Below are 21,479 nucleotides of genomic sequence, written 5' to 3'. Positions count from 1 at the left end.
TTTGTTTAACTGGTTTACTGAATAAACAATAGCTAACTGGATTCACACAAAGAAGTCAAAAACAAATAAAATATGGCTTAGCATAATACATGAATTCTATGCCCAAGTATAAGGCACAGTCTGCTGTTACCAAATAAAATAAATTTTAAAATGGACTGCTTTCTTTTTCTATATTTTGAACCTTTTTTCCTGATTATGGCTATTTGCTTTCTACATTTCAACTTTATATTGCAACATGGTGAGCTGAAATTGTTTTCAAGAGTTAGAGTTAATGTACCTGGTTTGAGGCAATCCGAAACTAGTTCCAATTCCAACACGAGGTAAACAATTGATTACTTTTTTTACAGTTGCAGGATCCGGAAAGTTGAACATGACAGCAACTATGTACAAGAGACATTTAGACATTATTCATTATTTACACAATGATTCTTGGAATAATAAATCATGATAGTGAAAATGCAATGCATATTTGTAAGACACTATCCCAACATAATGTTACAATGTTAACGCACAATGCTCACTTTCCATAATATGAATTGTATTGTTATCATTGTTGGGACAAAAGAATTTACCAAGCAGTGAGTTAGTTTTATCATTATGTTATGATGTTGTTGGGCCTAAATGATAAATGAATCAGTGCTCCTTACTATCTTATCACTGCTGGAGTTCATTTGGTGGGAAACATCTTGTAGATTAATATTTCCATATCTGGATTATCCATTAAAGTTCAGGACCCAGACAGGCCCTTCTTGATCTTTCAGGGGTATCAGTGAACAAGGTACCCTTCTGGACCACTTTGAGGGCAGGAATTAAGAGGTGCATTGTGGTGGTTCTCTCCCTTTCTCCAGATCTAGTTCTTGGTAGGAGGGAAAAGATCTAATCCTTTACTTTGAAAGATTCCTCATGACTTTACATTGCCTCTGCTTCTATTCAGCATCTATGTAAACCTGCTGAATAAGGGCATTCATTAACACAGTGTAAAATATTATAGGTATCCTGATAATACATCCCTACCCCTGACCGAGCCAGAGGCTATGGGTGTCAGGGTTCCTGGATCTGAAGTTTTTCTGTTCTTTTATTTCTGGATGGGCTTGCATTCCCTTTGTATGTGAAAGTCCTAAAAATTTCAAATTTTCTGATTAGCATTTATTAGGAAAATGTAATCTGACATAGTAAGCAAGTTAATATATACTTCAAACTTGTAAAAGATCTCGTTTCCAAGATTACCTCTATTAGCCATAAAGATTTCCAATGCTGTGTTTTGCAATAGATAGCGTCGAGAAAATACTGATCGAATCTCTGAAAACAACCATTTCCCATGCAGTCCATCCGTGTATGCAAGTATCTGCTATAAACAAATATAAGATACATTTTTAAAATAAGCAATCAGCAACAAAGGATATCTTCTTCCCATATCTCTTATATCCCCCGAAAAAAAACCCTCTTAAAATCTCATCATTGTCCTAATCAGAAAAAATCTGGCTCGTTAGCCATCATCAGTAAGCCACACTCACATCTCATGTATCCTCCCTGTAAAGGTACAATATCTATTTTCTTACTTCTTCGTAGGTTTTATGTGTGTTTTTCCTCTAGCCAGGTTTTCCCTACGTAACCAAGGTTTTTCTGCAGCCCTAGCTGGAATTCTTCCAGAGTTACAGTATCTTGCTCCATTCTCTATTAACAGGTCTCTTCTCTTTTAGTTATAATCTTTAGTTCTTTTTTATTCCCCTTAGTGTCCAATTTTCAAAGTCCCATCTTTTGTTTTGCTTTTTTCCTAATAAATACTTTTTCTAGTGGTTAAGGCACAGGCTAGAAAGCGGGAGACTGTGAGTTCTAGTCCATTTTAGGCATGAAAGTTGCCTGGGTAACTTTGGCCATTCACTATATCGTAGGCCAACTCATCTCACAGGGTTGGTGTTCTGGAGAAAATAGGAGGATGGAAGACTATTAATTAAATTCACCGCTTTCAGTTGTTTATAAAAATTATAAAGACAAGATAAAAATAAATAATATTTTCCTATGGGAAGATTACTTATATTTAATTTCAAAATTTTATAGAATTCTAAACACAGGAAGGATTCTTATAATTAATTTCAAATCTTATTTCAAATCCACCCAGCCCCTTAGTCTGTTTATAACTTTCTAAAATCAATGTTCTAATCACCCTTTTTCTATTTATTCCAAAATTTTAAAAATTGTAAGTCCTTAAATTTGCATAAAATTTATTTCACCAAACATTGCAGCAAATTCACCCAGTGTAATAAAACTTTCTATTCTGAAGATTCCTAATATCCAAAAAGCAGTTAACAAGCAATTTAGAGAAGTGATTAAGAGAGGAAGACTCTTTTTGAAAATGTCAACTGTAGTTTGAGCAAAGATGAAAATCCTTTGGCTGACAAAGTTCTTATTGTCTCCTTGCATGCGATCCTTTATGTGCGATCCTTTCCTTTTCCAGAGAGGAATTCCAGAAAGGTCCATTCATCAGCTCCTCATTTTATATATGGTTAGTTCCACTCTCTATGGAACAGACTTCAGTTTGCATTGCTACTTTGATAGTCTAGTGGGGGAGGGTTTCTTTTCATCATCCATAAAGTTTTACCATGGTAAAATCTGATACCATCCAATTTAAGAATCAAACAAAACTGAAAATCATTTATATATAATTATAATACACATAAAAAAAGGTAACTGCTACAATGAGGGAGCATGACCTAAATAGCAAAGCAAAGGCAGAAATCATTACTGTTCTGTAAATACTATTATTGCTAATATATCATACTATTCCAATCTGGAACTCAAGATGACACATACAGATTATTTCAATACTGTACCTCTAAGATTATTTAGGATGAGGTAAGAATAAGAGCAATCCTATAAATTTAAACACAATTGGGATTCTCTGGACCTAGCTCTGGACAGCCCTAACCTGTATCCCATCTGGGTTTTGATTTGCTCTTTTCTATTACATAGTCCTGAAAAAAAATTTTTTACTTAAACCTGCTGAATCTTACAAGGCAAAAATTTGTCCCTCACATTCCTCCAGCCAGGATTTATTTCTTCCTGGAAAATACTTTCTATATATTTTACTGCAATTTGTTTTTCAAATTTGCCTCACTTCTAGTATTCAGTACAAAAGTAAACATTATGGAAGATATGTAGCTTCTCCTACTCTTCCATAGTTACCTCTAAAAATACAAAGCAATTACAATAGCCCTACTTTACTCTAGATTTCCATAATGCAGTATACTTTCACCAATTGACCAGAGTAAAGGTAATCTGGTATATTGTATCATTAAATACTATAAGGCAAAAGGAAATATTTGACATCAGTAATTCTGTATTCAGGACTAAGCTCTGCAATACAAGTCTATACAAATATAACTTTCATTCCTTTAGTTAATATCCTGGATTATTTGATTAGTAGCTAGTCATAAAAATAAAAAATGTAATAACAGTTCTTACCTAATATTAAATGATAAATCATAGTAATAATTACAATTTTTCTTAGAATAGAACCCTAAATATAACTTCAGAATAGTCAAAAAAGCTTCGCTAAGCAATTTTTGAAGCATTAACTTGAACAAGTTAGGAGTCTGGAGGCAGCTAAAACAGGCCTTCATTCCTTGCTGGAATGGTATCTGCCTTGTCTGTAGATTCACTTCAAAGTCTCTGGAGTTCAATTAAATCTGGATTAGGTGAAGCAGACCTTCTTTGGGACTTTCTTCCTTGGAAACTCCACACATACTGACAGCACCCTAGACAGAGGTCTAGCCCTCCAGTGAACCAGTTGCCATGGAAACTGCATCATTACCACCACTATTGTGTTATCACACTAGGCATATTAGTTTCTAAGATATACACACATACCCTCTTTCGGGTAATTTTGGAGCATGTCTTCAAAAATTATATCTCCTTTCTTGTTTAAATTGTATTTTTCTAATCTGAAAACTTACTTTTTGCATATCATACCAAATTCAGAAACCCTGCTTATTCTGTTCACATGGAACCCTCTATTAAGGGTTGTGTTGTTGTATATTATTTTACATTTAATTGCCACTAGTCATTGAAAAGGGACAATGCTTTTTCTTACATACTGGACAGAGACATCAAATGTTTGAGCAGCACAACCTCACTTCTAGCTAAAATACATAACCTGGTTTTTATATTATACAAATACATAGACAGTAGTATTTAAAAGTTTGTGAACCTTTTTGAATTTTTAATATCGCTGCATAAACATGGTCTAAAATGTGGTATGTTTTCCCCTCAAGTTCTAAAACTCATATAGAGAACCTATTTAAACAAATAAGACAAAAACATTATACTTGTTCATTTATTTATTGAGGAAAATGATCCAAAGCTACATTAATGTACATGATAAAAGTATGTTAGTAACTGGTATGCTCCCGTTGGGCAAGAATAATTGCAACTAAACATTTCCAATAATTGCACATCAATCCTGCACATTGGCTTGGAGGAATTTTAGCCCATTCCCCCTTACAGAACAGCTTCAACTCAGATACATTGATGAACTGCCCACTTCCATGATACTTCTATAAGATTAAGGGCAGGGTTTAACTTGGCCATTCCAAAACAATAACTTTCTTCTGTTGTAATTATTCTTTAGTCATATAACTTTTTTTTTTTTAATTTGATTTATATGCCGCCCTTCTCCGGAGACTCAGGGCGGCTTACAGTGCGTTAAGTAATAGCCTTCATCCTTTTTGTATATTTATACAAAGTCAGCTTATTGCCCCCACAAACTGGGTCCTCAATTTACCTACCTTAGAAAGGATGGAAGGCTGAGTCAACCTTGAGCCTGGCGAGATTCGAACTTACAGTAATTGCAGACAGCTAGTGTTAAATTACAGTGCTCTGTCTGTTGAGCTATCCAGGCTCCTTCTTGTGTGTTTTGGGTTGACGTGTGCATTTTGAATAATTTTCCTCAATAAATAAATGAATAAGCATAATGTTTTTGACTTGTTTGTTTAATTGGGTTTATCTGGTTTTAGGAATTGGGTGCAGAACATATTAAATTTTAGGTAACACCAGAAAGCTTGTGACATACTAGAGAACCCATGACCCACTGGGTCATCCTTTCAGAGATATTTCTTTATCTAAACGAAGAAACAAAATGACCACAGGCAGTCAAAAACAGTGGGAGCAGAACTTCCAAGTTCCTGTCAACTTCCCTATTGAGTTTACTTATGGGAAACTGGCAGGGAGTGTTGGAAATCATTCCTCCTAGACTGACCTGCAGAACACCTGCCACTTTTCTGATGGGAGGGGGTATAAAGGGAGCAGTGAAGAAAAACTGCACCCCATCTTCCTACCTCAGCGTAACAGCAAGGGCCCCTGTCTCCAGGGAGGACAACTACCAGTGTCCTCAGCCAGCCCTACCTTGCAAGCAGGCATCCGAGTTACTCCTGCATTCTTCCCTCACTGCCTATTATCCATAACAAATTTGCCTATTTGTAAATTTGTCAAAATATAAAACATGTGATGAATTAATTCTATTTCTAACATTTTAAATGTTAGCTTTAGTTTTTCACATGGGTGTCAAAATTATATGTGGCCTAAAAAAGTTTAATAATATGACTTAGCATGTTATATAACTTCAGCCCCTTATGGGCTATGCTTCGAGAAGCCAAAACAATCATATAAACCAGCGGTCCCCAACCTTTCCAGTTCAGCGGACTGGCAAAAGCAGTAGTGGTGATAGGATTGGGGCGTGAGGGGGGGGATGATTTTGCATGAGTGCGCACACCACTTTCACAAATGCAGTTTTGCATGTGTATGCCTGTGCACTTGCTCACCGCTTCTGTGGTCTGGTTCTGAATGGACCACGGACTGGTACTGGGCCGCAGACCCAGTTGGGAACCCCTGACATAAACCACAATTAAAAAAATATTTAAAACCTATGACATAGCTGCCAAACATTTGAATATACCAATTTAGAAAAATAAACTTTCTATTTATATTGTATATATTACAATCTCAAAGAATACTTTACCGTAAAGTGGTACTGAACTGAACTCAACTATATCACTGATTTTGGAAACAAACACATTAGAATAAATATAGTCTCTGATTCATAAGTATCCCATTTCCTTTTTAGATTAGTTACTGCATCCAGATATTATATGATTTAGTTCCATTCTTCAGTGTAGAAAAACTAAATACACATTTTTGAAATACCATTGTAGTGCTAAAATATAGTTTTATAAAATAAAAGAGTGACACCCAGGGGTGAAATCCAGCAGGTTCTGACAGGTTCTGGAGAACCAGTAACAGAAATTTTGAGCAGTTCGGAGAACCGGTAATGGAAATTTTGTGTTCGGAGAACTGGCAAATACCACCTCTGGCTGGCCCCAGAGTGGGGTGGGAATGGAGATTTTGCAATATCCTTCCCTCAGGAGTGGGGAGAGAATGGGGATTTTGCAGTATCCTTCCCCTGGAGTGGGGTGGGAATGGAGATTTTGCAGTATCATTCCCCTGCCATGCTCACCAAGCCATGCCCACAGAACCGGTAGTAAAAAAATTTGGATTTCACCACTGGTGACACCTGTAATAATATGCCATTACTTTTACCTAGCACTGCCTTCACAATGTTCTCTTAAAAGAACAGATATGAATACTTACAATATTTCAGTATAACATATGGTATAATGTCAAAATGCAGTTTGATCTACATATGAAGTGGATTCACTATTGAAAATTTCTGCTGCCTAGAATCATGTTCTGAATAGATGTTAGGATTAAAGAAAAGAGACAGGACATTCAGGAAGATGATTATCCAATGCGTATCTCCAAAATGAACCATGATGTACTTACCATACATCATGCATACATACATCAAATTGGCCTCCACACTAGCTAAGCTTAAATATTACTAAAAATTTACTAAAAAATATCACTAAAAATAGAGATCTCAGACATGCGGTGGAAACAAGGAAATCTAGGGATATTTCTGGGCTACAAGAGAACTATAAGAAATGAAAGGAAAAAAATCTAAATGCAAGAATAGAAATATTCTTAATACGAAATGTTTGTAAGTTGTTATTTCTGCCCACGGAGATATAACAAAGTACAAACTGAAAGGGTGTTCAAATTTTTATATGTGCCTTATACACTGGTTTTATTTTTAATTTGTAAATAACTGAATATCCAGCAGGTATTCAAATTTTAAGAACTATGTTGTGTTTATACTTTCTGAAGGTTGTGTCAACTTCTTTCACCTAGGAATACAGTACACTGATCATTCAATCTGATGTGGGCTCAATTTCTTTTCTTTTCTTATTTAACAAGCATTTTATGTCATGCCAACACTGGAAAAAAAAATAATTTCGGCTAATGTAATTTCTTTATAGAAGCTAACTAAATAATTACCAGTATCATGTGAATATCAGAAAATGTCACATTCATAAAGATATGTCCTTGAGTAGATAAACTAGATAACTAAAAAAATTTCCTTGTAAGAGGAAAAACAAATATTTGCTTCAGATAACATCAAGCTTCCAAACATGTCTAACACAGAGAACAGGACAATGATGTTAACAAAGAAAAACAGATATCACAATTATTAGTAGTCATTTATTTGAAATCAAGCTTAAATGGAAAATGTTTATTCATGTATTTATTGAAAATTTCATCATATCATTTTACTTGCTATTTCCACTACAGCTTGATATATATTCTCATTCACTTCTTTCATGTGACAAACTCAATTAACTATATTCATTATTTTAATGTTTCACTAGACATTTTAGCAAGCACAAAGAATTAAAAATAAATAAATAATATACTATGTGACCTTTGCATTGATCAGACTAAAATGGTTTAAGTCTGTGTAAGGAGGCAAGATTGAGGGAGAAAAAAGCTCTTATGTTTTCTCTTCCAATTACTGCAGGAGATGATAAAACCACAGCAAATGATGTATCAGCTCATTTTATCTTATCGCTTTGGGGCTAGGTGACAATGAAGTTCATATTTCATTGGTTCCCATTGAAGATTGTGAAAATTACTTGCCCTCCTGACCTGAAATTTCACTAGAAGACAGAAATTTCTCTTCTGCAAAGTAATGCAATTTTTCATATGTCAACCTTTAGCCAGCTTTAAAAATTAATTTCATTTATATTAACCAATGATATTGATATTTTCACAGAATGATTTTTGATACATGAAGCAGAGACTAACAAACTAATGTTGCCTGAGATGGGTAAAACTGTTTTATTTTAAGCTGCTGAGATAGACAGATTTATAGCAAACTGAATTCCTTTTTCATAATGCATTATTTTTGCTGACCTGATGCACCTCAAAGCCCATGGCCTGTAAATTATTCATTTGCTTTTATGATAGACCTTTTTTTCTTATTTCTAATCCCTATTTATTTGTTTTCAAACTTTTTTGAAAGGCAGTGCAGCAAAATTAAACTTTTCTGTATACTCAATTTTAAATTTCCCTGGCCCAAGCAGAAAAAGCAAAGATAGAATTAATCTGATTTCCATTAATTATATGGCCTTATTGAATAGCCTGCCTTTGAAAAGTTTGGCTTCTAGGCTTCTTCAAGTATTACTTGCAGGACTGATGCTTCAGCTACAACCCACAGAATCTAGATAAAATTAGCATAAACTAAGAGCTGATATTGGCTAGCAAACAGTAGAGGTTAATCTAAATAATTTTAAAAAGGGAAAATTAATAATCTGCTAAATTAAAAGCCAATTAATAGTTAAATTAAAAGCAAATAATCCATTAAATTAACAGTCATGACAAACAGAAATAACAAGATTTCAGAATAATTGTTGATCAAACCATTTATATCATAATCTCTGTTTCTTTATTGGATGATACAATTGGGCAACCAATTGTCATGATAATCCCTTAGACAACTACAGGTACACAAACAAAATACATGGTATGATTTTCAGTAATTGTTTTATAAACAATGCTTCTCTATTGTTGGTCTGGAATCATGAGATACTGTACCTAAACTGATTTACTGAATGAAAGAGTAAATGAAGATTAAATGAATGAATGAAAAATATAAACAAAATATGTCAATAAATTTTCTATTTGGTGGATTATCAATTCCAAGACAAGTCAAGACAAACATTCTCAGTAAACTGATTGGGTAACAGACCAAGCAAGAATATTAATATGCAATTTTATTATATCCTTTTGTACTATGGTAAGATGTATTCATTTTATAATATTTCATAGCACCTACTTTGAAATTTGCATCTACACATGAAAATTAGCATACATACATTTTATGCAGGTCTATTTACAAAACATTTCTTCTTTTGAATATTATGCAACTTCTTACCCCAAATATTTTACTACTTTTATTTTCAACTTTTCAAGATATTGTTGGAATGTTCATAAACAGCATCTTTCCCATTTGTCTTTCTCCAACAGTTATAATTGCAAACAGTAGATGTTCCATTTACTCCTCAGCCTAATGATCACTAATAGACCTACACAGTTCATGAAGTTTTTTGTGGTGACAAATGTCATTAATTAATTATGACATGTGAAGCCTTCCCTTTTCCTGTTCTGAATCTACTGTCAGCTAATTTATATGTTGAAGCATGTTTTAGTAGGAATCAGAATCACTGAGGTGAAGGGGCGACTTTAGCCAATGACTCTTAATTCACTGTTCAATACAGAAACCTAACAGGATCACCAAAAATGGTTTCCAAGAGAAGAGGACATATCCATTAATAACTAACAAAATATTCTTATATAAGGAATTTTTTTCCTAACCTTCAACAGAAAATTAGGAATGAAAGGAATGTTATACAATTTAAAGGAGAATATTTATAGCTCATGGTTGAAATCAGGGATCCTTGGTGCTCTCTGAGCATCTACAGATCATTCAAGAGACAACAAAAATCTTAAAAGAAAACAAAAAACCCAAAACATCTCCTTGCAATCAATCAACACCCAGATTGGGGAGATGGTGGCATAGAAGTTTAATAATAAATAAAGATTAGTAGAGATTAACACTGTCCAACAATTAAGCAGCAAACAATATTCCAATCAAGAAACTACCAACTCAGACAAACAATCAAACAATAAACAACACTCTAATCAAAGAAATACCAAGAACACCCCTCCAGCATTCACAGGGCGAGTCCCACTTCCTTCCGGCACTGATAATCCAACAAAAAATTAAAAATAAAGTAAAAATTAAAAAAACATACCAATATTTAAAAGTAATAAATAGATAAATTAAAAAACACAAAACAAACTCACAGGGCAGCCTCGATGATTACTACATCTTTTTTTGCCATCAGTTTTTATTCTGTTTCTATGATGAAAATTGCAAGGCAATCAAACCGGTCAGTCCTAGAGGAGATCAACCCTGACTGCTCTTTAGAAAGCCAGATCCTGAAGATGAAACTCAAATACTTTGGCCACCTAATGAGAAGGAGGGACTCACTGGAGAAGAACTTAATGCTGGGAAAGATTGAGGGCAAAAGAAGAACGGGACGACAGAGAACGAGATGGCTGGATGGAGTCACTGAAGCAGTAGGTGGACTCCAATGGACTCCAGAGGATAGTAGAGGACAGGAAAGCCTGGAGGAACATTGTCCATGGGGTCGCGATGGGTCGGACCCGACTTTGCAACTAACAACAACAACAACGATGATGATGATGAAATTACCTAGTTGGATAATAAAACATCTGCAAGAAAGCAATCAAGCTCAGAGAGCACTAAAAGCTATAAATATTCTCTTCTGTTGATGTATTTTTCCAATTCCTTTCCTAACAATTGCTATTATATATACCATTTTCATAGCAACCCTACAGATTTGACTTTTTCATCTGCCAATAATATGACTGTCTCCTTACACATGATTTAAGATCATATATAGTTATTAAATAGCATTAATATTCTTTGTATTTGATATGTTTATCCATTACAATTTTTTCTTTTACATATTACCTTGACATATTCTCCTACAAGTGCCATGTTTTCATGAGTCAAAAGTTTTTAGGAGATACGTAATGAATAATGGCTTGTTGTTGACATTTTCAGAACTCTGAGAATCCAACTCTTAGAGAGTTCTGGCTCATGGCTGCTCTGTGTCATTTATGGGCAGCCCAGGGCCCAGTCTTCAATGAAGCCTAGGTGGCTACCTAAGAACTTCCATATAGTCGATGAAACAGTAATTTCAACTCACTAGAAGTTCTGACTTCTCCACTTAGCAGAGAGAGCTAACAAAAGCCAGAATAGCACTGGCTATCACCAAGATTATTTTCATCTCCACAATATTTTTTCTCACTCTGATGGGAATTTTCAGTCTTTTTCATATTGATTGATCACACTGGCTGTCACCTGTAAATTCTCTCAGCAGGTATATAAAATAGGGAGAAAACATTCCACTCTCACTTGCCAAGATGAAAAGTGAGAAACATCAATTTATTTCGCAAAATGCAAACAAGGATTAACAATAATATTTAACTGAAATTGAGAAAATATTCATATATGTAGTGAATGATATGTGATATACTCCAGGGTGCAAAAACAGCAAAACATGAACCCATTTGCTAATAAACTGCAAGCCACAATTTATTAGTGCACATACCTATGGACCTTAAATGTTTACAAATTACTTGATAAAGGCTTTTAATGAACCTCTCGATGAAGAAACAGCTTGCAAAATACTGTATGTTGTAACTTTCAACAATAAGAAGGGGAGAACTTGCTTCAATTCAAGTAAAAATTTAGTCCATTATATGGATGCACTGTGTCAAACATCTAGATCTATACAATTAAATGTGCTCCATTGATATCCTAACAGTCCAAGGACTGTATAAAACTATCATGGCCTATGCAATATATGTACTATAGTGAGCACTTTGAAATGGACTCAGAAGGCAAATGATACCAATGAAGCTGTTTCAACATGATGTAATGAGTTATTCCACCTTTGTTGTTGAATTTTCAGTTAGCTGTTAATTTGCAGACTATCTTCAAGACCTACTCTCAAAGACCATATTGCAATAAAGTAGACTGAGGTGATTATACTAGTTCATGAAAGCTACATTTCTCTCCTCCAGGTAGCATCACATGGCCACTGAAGCTGTAAAAACTTCTTCCTGTAACTTATACTGTATTTATCCAGTATCAGCACTGTTCCAGGAAAACATCTAAATTACTATTTTTTATTTTGGTAAATGGGAGTGACTTCCCAAGTAGAATAAGTGAATCTCAAAAATCCTGAAATACATCTCCAGAGTAACAACACTACATTGATTTAAATTAGCTTCTATATTTGATCCTTTTACAGTCTAAAATCCAAGAAGATCTAAGGATACTTAATCCAAACTAATTGGGAAAAAAGAAGTACAACTGAGTATCATTGGCATATTGCTGATAGCAATAGCACATAGACTGAATCTCATCAGGCTCAAGGTTGACTCAGCCTTCTATCTTTCCAAGGTAGGTAAAATGAGGACCCAGATTGTTGGGGGCAATATGCTGACTCTGTAAACGGCTTAGATCAGCTGAGACTCGGGAGGCAGAGAACAGATAGGGGTGGGGCCAGTCAGAGGTGGTATTTATCAGTTCTCTGAACTACTCAAAATTTCTGCTACCAGTTCTCCAGATGGTCAAAACCTGCTGAATACCACCTCTGCACTGCACCATCACAGCTGATAGCTAGTGCTAAACCTGTAAACAATCTCCCTAAATGTAGACTTGCATAATCATTAAATATTACATGACACAAGATCTATATTTAAATCTGTATTTACTAAGTTCATTGGGTAGCTTTGAACATCTGTTGGCCTATGTCTATTACACAGTTTGTCTATCAGGAAAAAAAGGAACAAGTTCATACAAACTGCTTTGAACACCCCAAGAATAAAATTCAAATGTTTCTGTAATTCTAATATAGTCCAAAACTTATCAATCAAATGATATTCATGTCAAAGACCATAAAATACATGCATAAAATAAAAACAAAAAAAAATTATGCCCATTTAAATAATATCACTGAAATATATGTGATAAAAGATAACTAAAAGGTTAGGATTGCTTTGCTAACACAATATATAACATTAACAATATTCTATAACAATTCTTAATAATAACACTAAGACTAAAGAAGGAGCCTATGAAGGCCACAGAATGATATAAAGACAGATAAAGATTTTTAAAAAAAATTTTTTTAGAAATTTATTTTCTAAATTTATTTTAGAAATTTTTAATAGGTCTATCCATAGCTAGTATCCTTAATTACCTGTTTGTAGATTTTACTTGCTGCTAGGCAAAAATCTAGCAATACTGTTTAGGATAAAAAATTCCTTGTCCAACAGGAGAAAATTAAAGAAAACCTTTAATTATGAACCAACGCATGTCACTAAAGAAGAATTAAAGTTTCTCAAACACATTGGTGATAAGGGCAATGTAAAATCATGTGTGTCATGATCTTGATAGAGCTTGGCTACATATACCGATTCTTATACACAATGAGTAAATCTCCCATTAGGAATTGTGGGGAGTAACACATCAACCCTGGCTCTGAAAAATTTTCTTTAATGTGCAATGAAAAGCTTCACAGAGCTTATTATATTATTTCAAAAATGAAACTATGAGACAGAAAAACAAGTGATAATTACATTTTATAATCTCATAGTTTATTAGGGTCTTAACCTGTAATGTTGTGAATATTAAGGAACCCAATGAAAACCTGGATACATAGCAAGCACCAGTTTTTCAAGTTCTACTTACGTTGATAGGGTCCATTTAAAAAAAAAGAAATTTACAACTTCCAAATTCTCTCATCTCATCTCCCTCTTTGAATTTGACCGATTAACTCTTTACTTTATATTCATTAATCTCATTACCTTATCTTTTATACCACTTCATTTTAGCAGAAAGGCAATAATAAAAGCTTCATCCATTATCCTTTTACTCACCTAGTCAAGCGGAAATGGTTAATAACATGGTACAAATTGAACTTCAATCACTCCATTTTCTCCTTTGTTGAACGTGCATTAAACTATATTTCAAAAAGTTCAATTCGTGTTACAGGGAATTCAAATTATACTGATCCCAATTACTAAAATTGTTTATCCTTTTGGTTATTATACACAGCCAATCTTTTATTTTTGATTCTAAAATATTTCCTCATTTTCATTATTCATTTTCAGTATTATGAAACATAGGATTTACCTTCCAGAAGACAGAGCAACTACTCGTTAACTATTAATGCTACTATTAAATTATCTATTGTATTCTTTAAAACATATTTCTTGAATTGATAAAATTACTCTTACTTCAACCGAAGTCCATATCAAATAATGCAAGCTTATCTTTAAAAAAAAAACCATTAGAAAATGTCTAGAGCCTTCAGAAAAATCTGCAATAATGAAATGAACAGGATACTTAAAAGATAGTATATCACATCCCTGTAATTTAAAAGCACTAATCTCCAATTTACGAAGTCATATTTACAGAACTGTATATCTATTTATTTTTTATAATTGTTAAAAAAAACATAATGAAAAACACTCCAGAAAAATCTCTTCTTTTTATGCCAAACAATCCTTCTTGCAGCTTTTCTTCTACCATGTTTTCTCTCCTAATACAGCAGAGAGATATATTCAACAGGTATCCTGAGATTCTTCCCTTGAAAAAATGATGCTACAATATCACATTATAATGAAAGTAACAAAACATAATATCTGACATTTCCTGAAAAACAGTAAGGATACCCCTGGACAACTTTATGTTCAGAATTACGACAGAAGGCCTTCCCCTTATTCTGACATATACAGGTAGTCCTTGACTTACAACAGTTCATTTAGTGACCATTCGAAGTTACAATGGCACTGAAAAAAGTGACTTTTGACCATTTTTCACACTTGTGACTATTGCAGCATTCCCATGGTAACATAATTTACATTCAGATGCTTGTCAACTAGTTCATATTTATGACAGTTGCAGTATCCTGGGGTCACGTCATCCCCTTTTGTGACCTTCTGACAAGCAAAATCAACAGGGATTCAGATTCATTTAACAACTGGGTTACTAATTAAACAACTGCAGTGATTCATTTAATAAATGTGACAAGAAAAATTGCAAAATTGGGCAAAACTCACTTAACAAATTTCTCACTTAGCAAGATAAATTCTGGGCTCAATTGTGGTCTCAACTTGAGGACTACCTGTACTCCAATTCATCTCTTTCAAGCATGGATTTACAACACAAAAAGTTCATTTCTTATATTAAGGCCATTTGAAGGCTGAAAAAAAGTCAGAAAACAATTGAACAGTATACTATATTGGCATACTTGTATATTACAGTATAAAAAAAAATGTTCTCTTCAGGTGTTTCATTATAGATTCACTGAAAGACATACACTTCCGGGGAAGACAACTCCTCTAAAAGCAGAGCTGATCTCTGCAATGCAATGAAAAACTGGTGAGTAGTCCAGTTCTTTAATTGTAATTCCCTTCCAGAAAAGGACAGGTGATTGCCCAGAAGTTCTTCCTGTGAGAAGACTGCAATGTAGCAGTCTCTGGCAAGTTTAGAGCTCTGTAAGAGACAAAGATCTTTGCCAAAGCTGTGCTGGTACCTTTGTAAATACAATAATTTTGCATATTTCTTTTTCTAATCACTTTTGGAAATTGCTTGAAAATGGCTTTTCAGGTATTAAGAACCCTTGGATTGGGAGATTTTACAACACAGGTAAAATCCTGTGAGTTTCCTTCAATTCTTAGTAAAAGACATCTTAATTTCCAATTTAAAATTTTTTAAAAAACCCTATTTTGAATAGACAGTAAAAGGATGATTAAAACTTTGATTTTAGAAAGTTACAAATTGATTAGGAGTCCATATAAATTTGAAATAAAATTTTGGATTTAATAATAAAGCAATCTTCCCTTGGAAAAAAGCTTTTGAAACATTTTTTTAAAAAAGTAAGACAAGTCTTTAAGAATTAGACACTGGAGGGAATTAGAGAGTACTAATGGAGGAAAGAACATACAAAGTCAACTTATAGAATGAAGCAAAATATTTTTTCATTGGATATATTGAAGGGTATTTTAAGAGTTAATGTTAAGCGTATTTGCCTCTATAGATAGAGTCAGTTTGGTGTACTGGTTAAGACATCAGGTTAGAAACCAGGAGACCATGAGTTCTAATCCTACCCTAAGGCCCAAAGCCAGTTGGGTGACCTTGACCAGTCACTTTCTCTCAGTCCTATAAAGGAGGCAATGGCAAAACATTTCTGAAAAACTTTGTCAGGAAAACTGCAGGGATTTGTCCATGCAGTCTCCAAGAATCACTCACAATTTATGGAAGAAAAAAAAAATTAAAGCGGTTCTACCTGACAAGATTGAGGGTGATTTGGAAATGGTTTTACAAATGCTATGCTACAAGAATGATATGGAACAGGATATTATAATGGATATACAAAAGAAACTGAATGATGTCTTAATATTTAAAAGAGAAATACAAATAACAAACTAAAAGAGTGAATTGTGGTTGCTCAGACATCTGTAGTCATGAAAACCTTTGAAAAGTAAGTTCTGGCCCATCTGAAAATCAGAACCCTTGCAATTTGCCACATGGCACTGCACTACAACTTACATCTTGAATCCCCAAGGACCTTTCCAAGGATCCTTTTTGTAGACTCAGCAGTCAATACGATCATTCCATATTTTTTTCTCTCCAAACTGACTGAGCTAACTCTGCCTGACCACACTTGTATAAGCTTTCTAACAGATAGAAAGCAGCAGATAAAGCTAGGTAAAAACACGCTGAATACCTGTTCAATTAGCACAGGGACCCTCCAGGGCCCTCCATTACTCTTTTCCCTCTATACAAATGACTGCATCTCGAAGGATCCCTCTGTTAAATTACTAAAGTTTGCAGAAGATAAAACAGTCATTGGTCTCATTTGAGATGATAATGAATCTGCATACAGATGGGAGGTTAAACAACTTGCCCTATGGTGCAATCAGAACAATCTGGAGCTGAACACACTTAAAACTGTAGAGATTATAGTTGATTTTAGGAAGAGCCTATTCTACCACATCTTTTACAATATTAGACAACACAGTATCAACAGTAGAGACCTTCAAGTTTCTGAGTTCTATAATCTCCCATCTAACCTAATTGGAACATCATTAAAAAGCCATAACAAAGAAGGTTCTTCCTGCGTCAACTAAGAAAGCTTAGACTACTCAAGAAGCTGCTGATACAGTTCTACAGAGGAATTATTGAGTTTGTCATTTGCACTTCTATAACTCTGGTTTGGTACAGCAACCAAACAAGGCAGGTACAGGCTTCAACTGATAGGACTGCAGAAAAAACAATTGCAACCAGCCTGTCTTCCATTGAGGACTTGTATACTGCATGGGTCAGAAGAAGGCTGACCCCTCACATCCAGGACATAAACTATTTCAAGTCCACCCCTTAGGAAGCCGCTATAGGGCATTGCATACTAAAACAACTAGACAGAGACAGTTTTTTTCCCCTTGTGCCATCACAATCAGCTCACACATCCACTGGCAGTTAAAAGGAAGAAACAGCTGCGATCACACACATTGCTCCTAGAAGCACGAAGCCGAAGACAAATTGAGTTGAATGATGTCAATTCATCGTGACTTACTGGACACCTCTATATACTATTGCAATTTTCTTAGTAATAAAATTAAAATGCTTCACTGTTGCTCTTCAGGGTTCTTTTAATTACCAGGGCAGTCTACAATTAATGGAGTGGGGTTCTCCATCCAAATATTAAGCAGGTCTGATCTCAGTTAGCTTCCCAGCTCAGTTAAGGTCAGTCAATGTGAGAGTTAGTTTTCATATTGATTACAGGATTAGCAGTTCAGAACAAGGAGGAGATGAATACTTTTCAACCTTGACAAAAGAGACAGGTATTCTTCTCTCTGCTCTGAAAAAGTATGAGAAAATGGGTAGGATTTGACAGTAGGAGTGATTGTTGATGAATGATGAATGAATGATTGTTCATTGAATGATGTTGTAAACTTATGTTTCTTACAGTATTAGTTAGAAAGTTTAAATTCTTATTCCTAGTCCTGAGAAAACAGAATGAGATATGAGAGTCAAGTGCTAAAAACTTCAAAATCTGAATACGTGAGAGCAGACTAAAATTCTGAATATTATTTATTCACGGTGTAACTAAAATAATAATTAAACTGATTGATTATACCTATAAGAAACTCTTAACTCATACAACAGTTTATCAGAAATGAAAAATTACAGCTATCCATTTTGGAAACAATTAAAATGGAAATTTAACAAAATCTGGATTCGTTCTAAAGCTAATTAACTTAGCTGAAATATTAAGCTATAGTTAATTGGAAAGATCATGGATTTTATTTAATTAATTGTTGTTCAGATCAAACTGGAAGCCTTGTCCTATCTTTGCTTGTAGCATCAAGGTATGATCGTCTGAAAATTCAATTAGTTTACCCAAAGCTCCACATATTTTTAAGCTGATAAGACTGAATTATAAAAGTTGCAATCTTTTTTTCTCCATTTGACATATTTATATCATAAAAACTTAATTTAAAAAATTGTTCTGATTTTTCAATATTTACTATAAAATGATATTCGCATAATTTGAGCCACATAAAATAATAAAAGTTAATTCTGGCAGCAGCAAAAAAATCCACTAGATACTTTGGAGTGTTGGGTTACAGCATTTGTCACTCGTATTCCAATCCTTTGGTTGACTGTATAAGTGTTGCTGTAAGTAATTGAAAAAGGAACAAATGTATGGCAGAATCCCCAAAGCAAGAAATAATAAGGTTGAGTAAATATTCTTAACTCTAAGCTATTTCCTACCTAGCATAAAATGTCACTCCAACAGATGAATGAGTTCATCAAATTAATGAAAATTTAAAGACATTGGCTGCCTAATGAGCACGCAAAGTGATGTGTCAAGGGTTCTGCACCAGCGCTGACAAAATCAGTTTGATGAAACTATGACAAAAGTAGTGTCGCATGTATCTCATTATAATTTAATTATAGTATTTGAAAACTGTACAGTAAATCCCTTGTGTATGCAGTTATTCTGACAATAATAGTTCAAATTGTTTCCAGAAATGCCTGTTTGTTTCCTTTATCTACATCTACATGGCTATTAAAAGGTATTTAAAAGAAGGAATAAAAGTAGAAGAAAGTAGCAGAAGTAAGAGGGAGTCGTTTGTGAGTTTTTGGAAAGTAGAAAGCAAGATATTTTCTTTAAAACTCTTCCCGTGATATTCTGATATATTTTAAACAGGATTGTAGTACTACACTGGAAAAATATAGTGCTACCACCTTACACATCAGGTAATATAATTTTATCATTTCTTTTAAATTAAATGGAAAATATATTCCCTTGTTTCATAAATCATATTGAATGAAAAAAGGCAATTACAAGAAGTAATGTGACTAAGAAAGACTTTTTGTAGTACCTTTGGGAATTCATCATCATAATCATTTTAGCCATTGTCTATCCACAGCAGGATGAAGGCCTCTTCCTCATGTTTCCAACCAATATGGTTCTGAGCTTTCTTTTGCCAATTGGGCCTACAATACTTGCTGATGTTGATCCATCTTGTTTTAGGTTTCTTTCATAGATGCTTTTTATCAAGTGGGATCCATTCTATGACTGCCTTGGTCCACCTGCCATTTAATGTTGACTGTTCCTATGTCCAAGGTCCAAAGGCAGCCTGATTTAACCCAATGATTCTTAGCACTCTCTGTCTTCAGGCAGATCTTTGAGAATTACAAGGAGATAATTACATATTCTGAAGTATATTTCTGCTTATTTGGGCAAGTTTCTGTTGTGTTGGGTTTGTAATATCTGCTGAGTTCAATACACATAAATGGAGTCATTCTGATGTAAAACGGGTGGAAAATATAGTTACAATGTATTTAAGCTCAATTTTATAAAGTCACCTATTTTAATATAGGTGAGTTCCTGTGAAACTTTTTCATCATTTCACTCTCCTTTCTCTCCATTCTTCAACATCATTTTTACATTTAATTAAAGATGTCTGGAGAGATTGGTAAAAAATATCAAGATGTGATGCACATAAAAAACAAATCAGATTGTTAGTTGTATTGTTGTGGTAATCACCTTAAACTATCTTAACCACATCCTGATATATATGCAATTATTATTTCAAGTCCTTGCTATTAAGAACAAAGTCCATTTGTCCTGCTTTCTCTGCCAATATGACAACTGACCTCTCATGTACATACTTGTTTCCCCCCCACCCATGCACTAAATATACCTGTTATACACATGCTAGGTTTTTTTTGGGGGGGGGTTATTGGTTTTAGAGCTGTTTAGAAGTCATTTTCAATTTTTACTATTATATAACAGGACTCAACTGAGTTGCCAGAGATAGTAGCTAGTGAAATCATATACTGCATTATAAAGGAAGTACTGTATATATCTATACTTGGTGTAATAATTCCTTCCATATACTAATTTAGCTACACTTAGCTAAGAGTACATTATTTACTCTATAATCTTACTATCTATGCTGAATCAAATGGGTGATATATAGAATTTTTTACTGAAGGAATCACTAAGATATTCCAGCAAAATAAGAAAGTAAATTTTGCTTCTTGTTGGGATTTTTTCCATTTCTGATATAAAGGAATTAGTACAATTTTATACAATCAAATTTGGTGCTCTCTAAAGTATATTAGTAACCCAAATTTAATCATAGCTACGGTCTGTGGCCACAAGTTCCTATTAGTAAATGGAAATGCATGGCTATTTTAAAAGCTTCTGTAAAAGGCATGCATTTTCTTATCGTCAAATGCAAAAATATTCAGTATAGATCATTTCAATTAAAATGGATAGTCAGAAATTCAACAGGTACAATTTTTATAATTTTCCACAACTGTATCTATATCATTTTTAATTTTACATTGTTGGACAGAAAGTTGCTCTTAAGATGCAGCTTTCAGCACAATTAACAGCCAAATTGTAATACAAATGACGTATCACTGTTATCACTGTTTACACATTGAAATCCTGTATCTTGTTGCTACCAGGCAGCTCTGGCTGCCTAGGGAATACCATCATGAATTTCTTGAATGATTAAGACTAATACGTCCTACCAATTAAGGGTTGGTTTATATTATCCTTTTATGTACCGTAAAAGAGTCTTATTGTTTTTTCTTTAAGATAGTGTAGAATGGAGAGGGGGAGAGGGAGAGGAGGGGAAGGGAGGGAGGGAGATTGAGATTGAGATTGAAGATTCTGCGCCATATTTTAACTGTTCCTAGTAAATGCACTCTTCTGGGAGAGAATTCTGATGTTATTTCCTGAGATCTGTTGCAGTCACTCTTCCAGTTTAGGAGTCACAGCTCCAACTGCTTTTACCATCACTGAGACTACTTTGACCTGTACTTTTCACATGTTCTCCAGTTCCTCCTTCAGGTCCTGGAACTTTTCCAACTTCTAATACTCTTTTTTCCTGAT

General features: G+C 34.1%; 1 protein-coding gene across 12 annotated transcripts in view; it reads right to left on the bottom strand.

The window, feature by feature from the left end:
• The window catches only part of LRBA (LPS responsive beige-like anchor protein), a 359,129-nt gene that overhangs the window by 100,814 nt on the left and 236,836 nt on the right, over nucleotides 1-21,479 (bottom strand). For 7 of the 12 annotated variants that reach the window (XM_034442710.3, XM_060686876.2, XM_060686875.2 and 4 more), the window contains 2 exons: nucleotides 1,228-1,348; nucleotides 278-380 (listed from right to left, as the gene is read on the bottom strand). In XM_034442710.3, coding sequence (XP_034298601.2) covers nucleotides 278-380; nucleotides 1,228-1,348 — 224 coding nt within the window. The remainder of the gene's footprint in view (nucleotides 1-277; nucleotides 381-1,227; nucleotides 1,349-21,479) is intronic. The other 5 variants (XM_034442712.3, XM_034442713.3, XM_087874511.1 and 2 more) reach the window with 1 other exon arrangement.

The sequence above is a fragment of the Pantherophis guttatus genome, chromosome 8 (genome assembly GCF_059756535.1).
Source record: "Pantherophis guttatus breed Tessera chromosome 8, ASM5975653v1, whole genome shotgun sequence".
Taxonomy (NCBI): Eukaryota; Metazoa; Chordata; class Lepidosauria; order Squamata; family Colubridae; genus Pantherophis; species Pantherophis guttatus.
The sequence above is the reverse complement of the archived record's forward strand: the minus strand, read 5'-3'. Positions and strand labels throughout refer to the sequence as shown.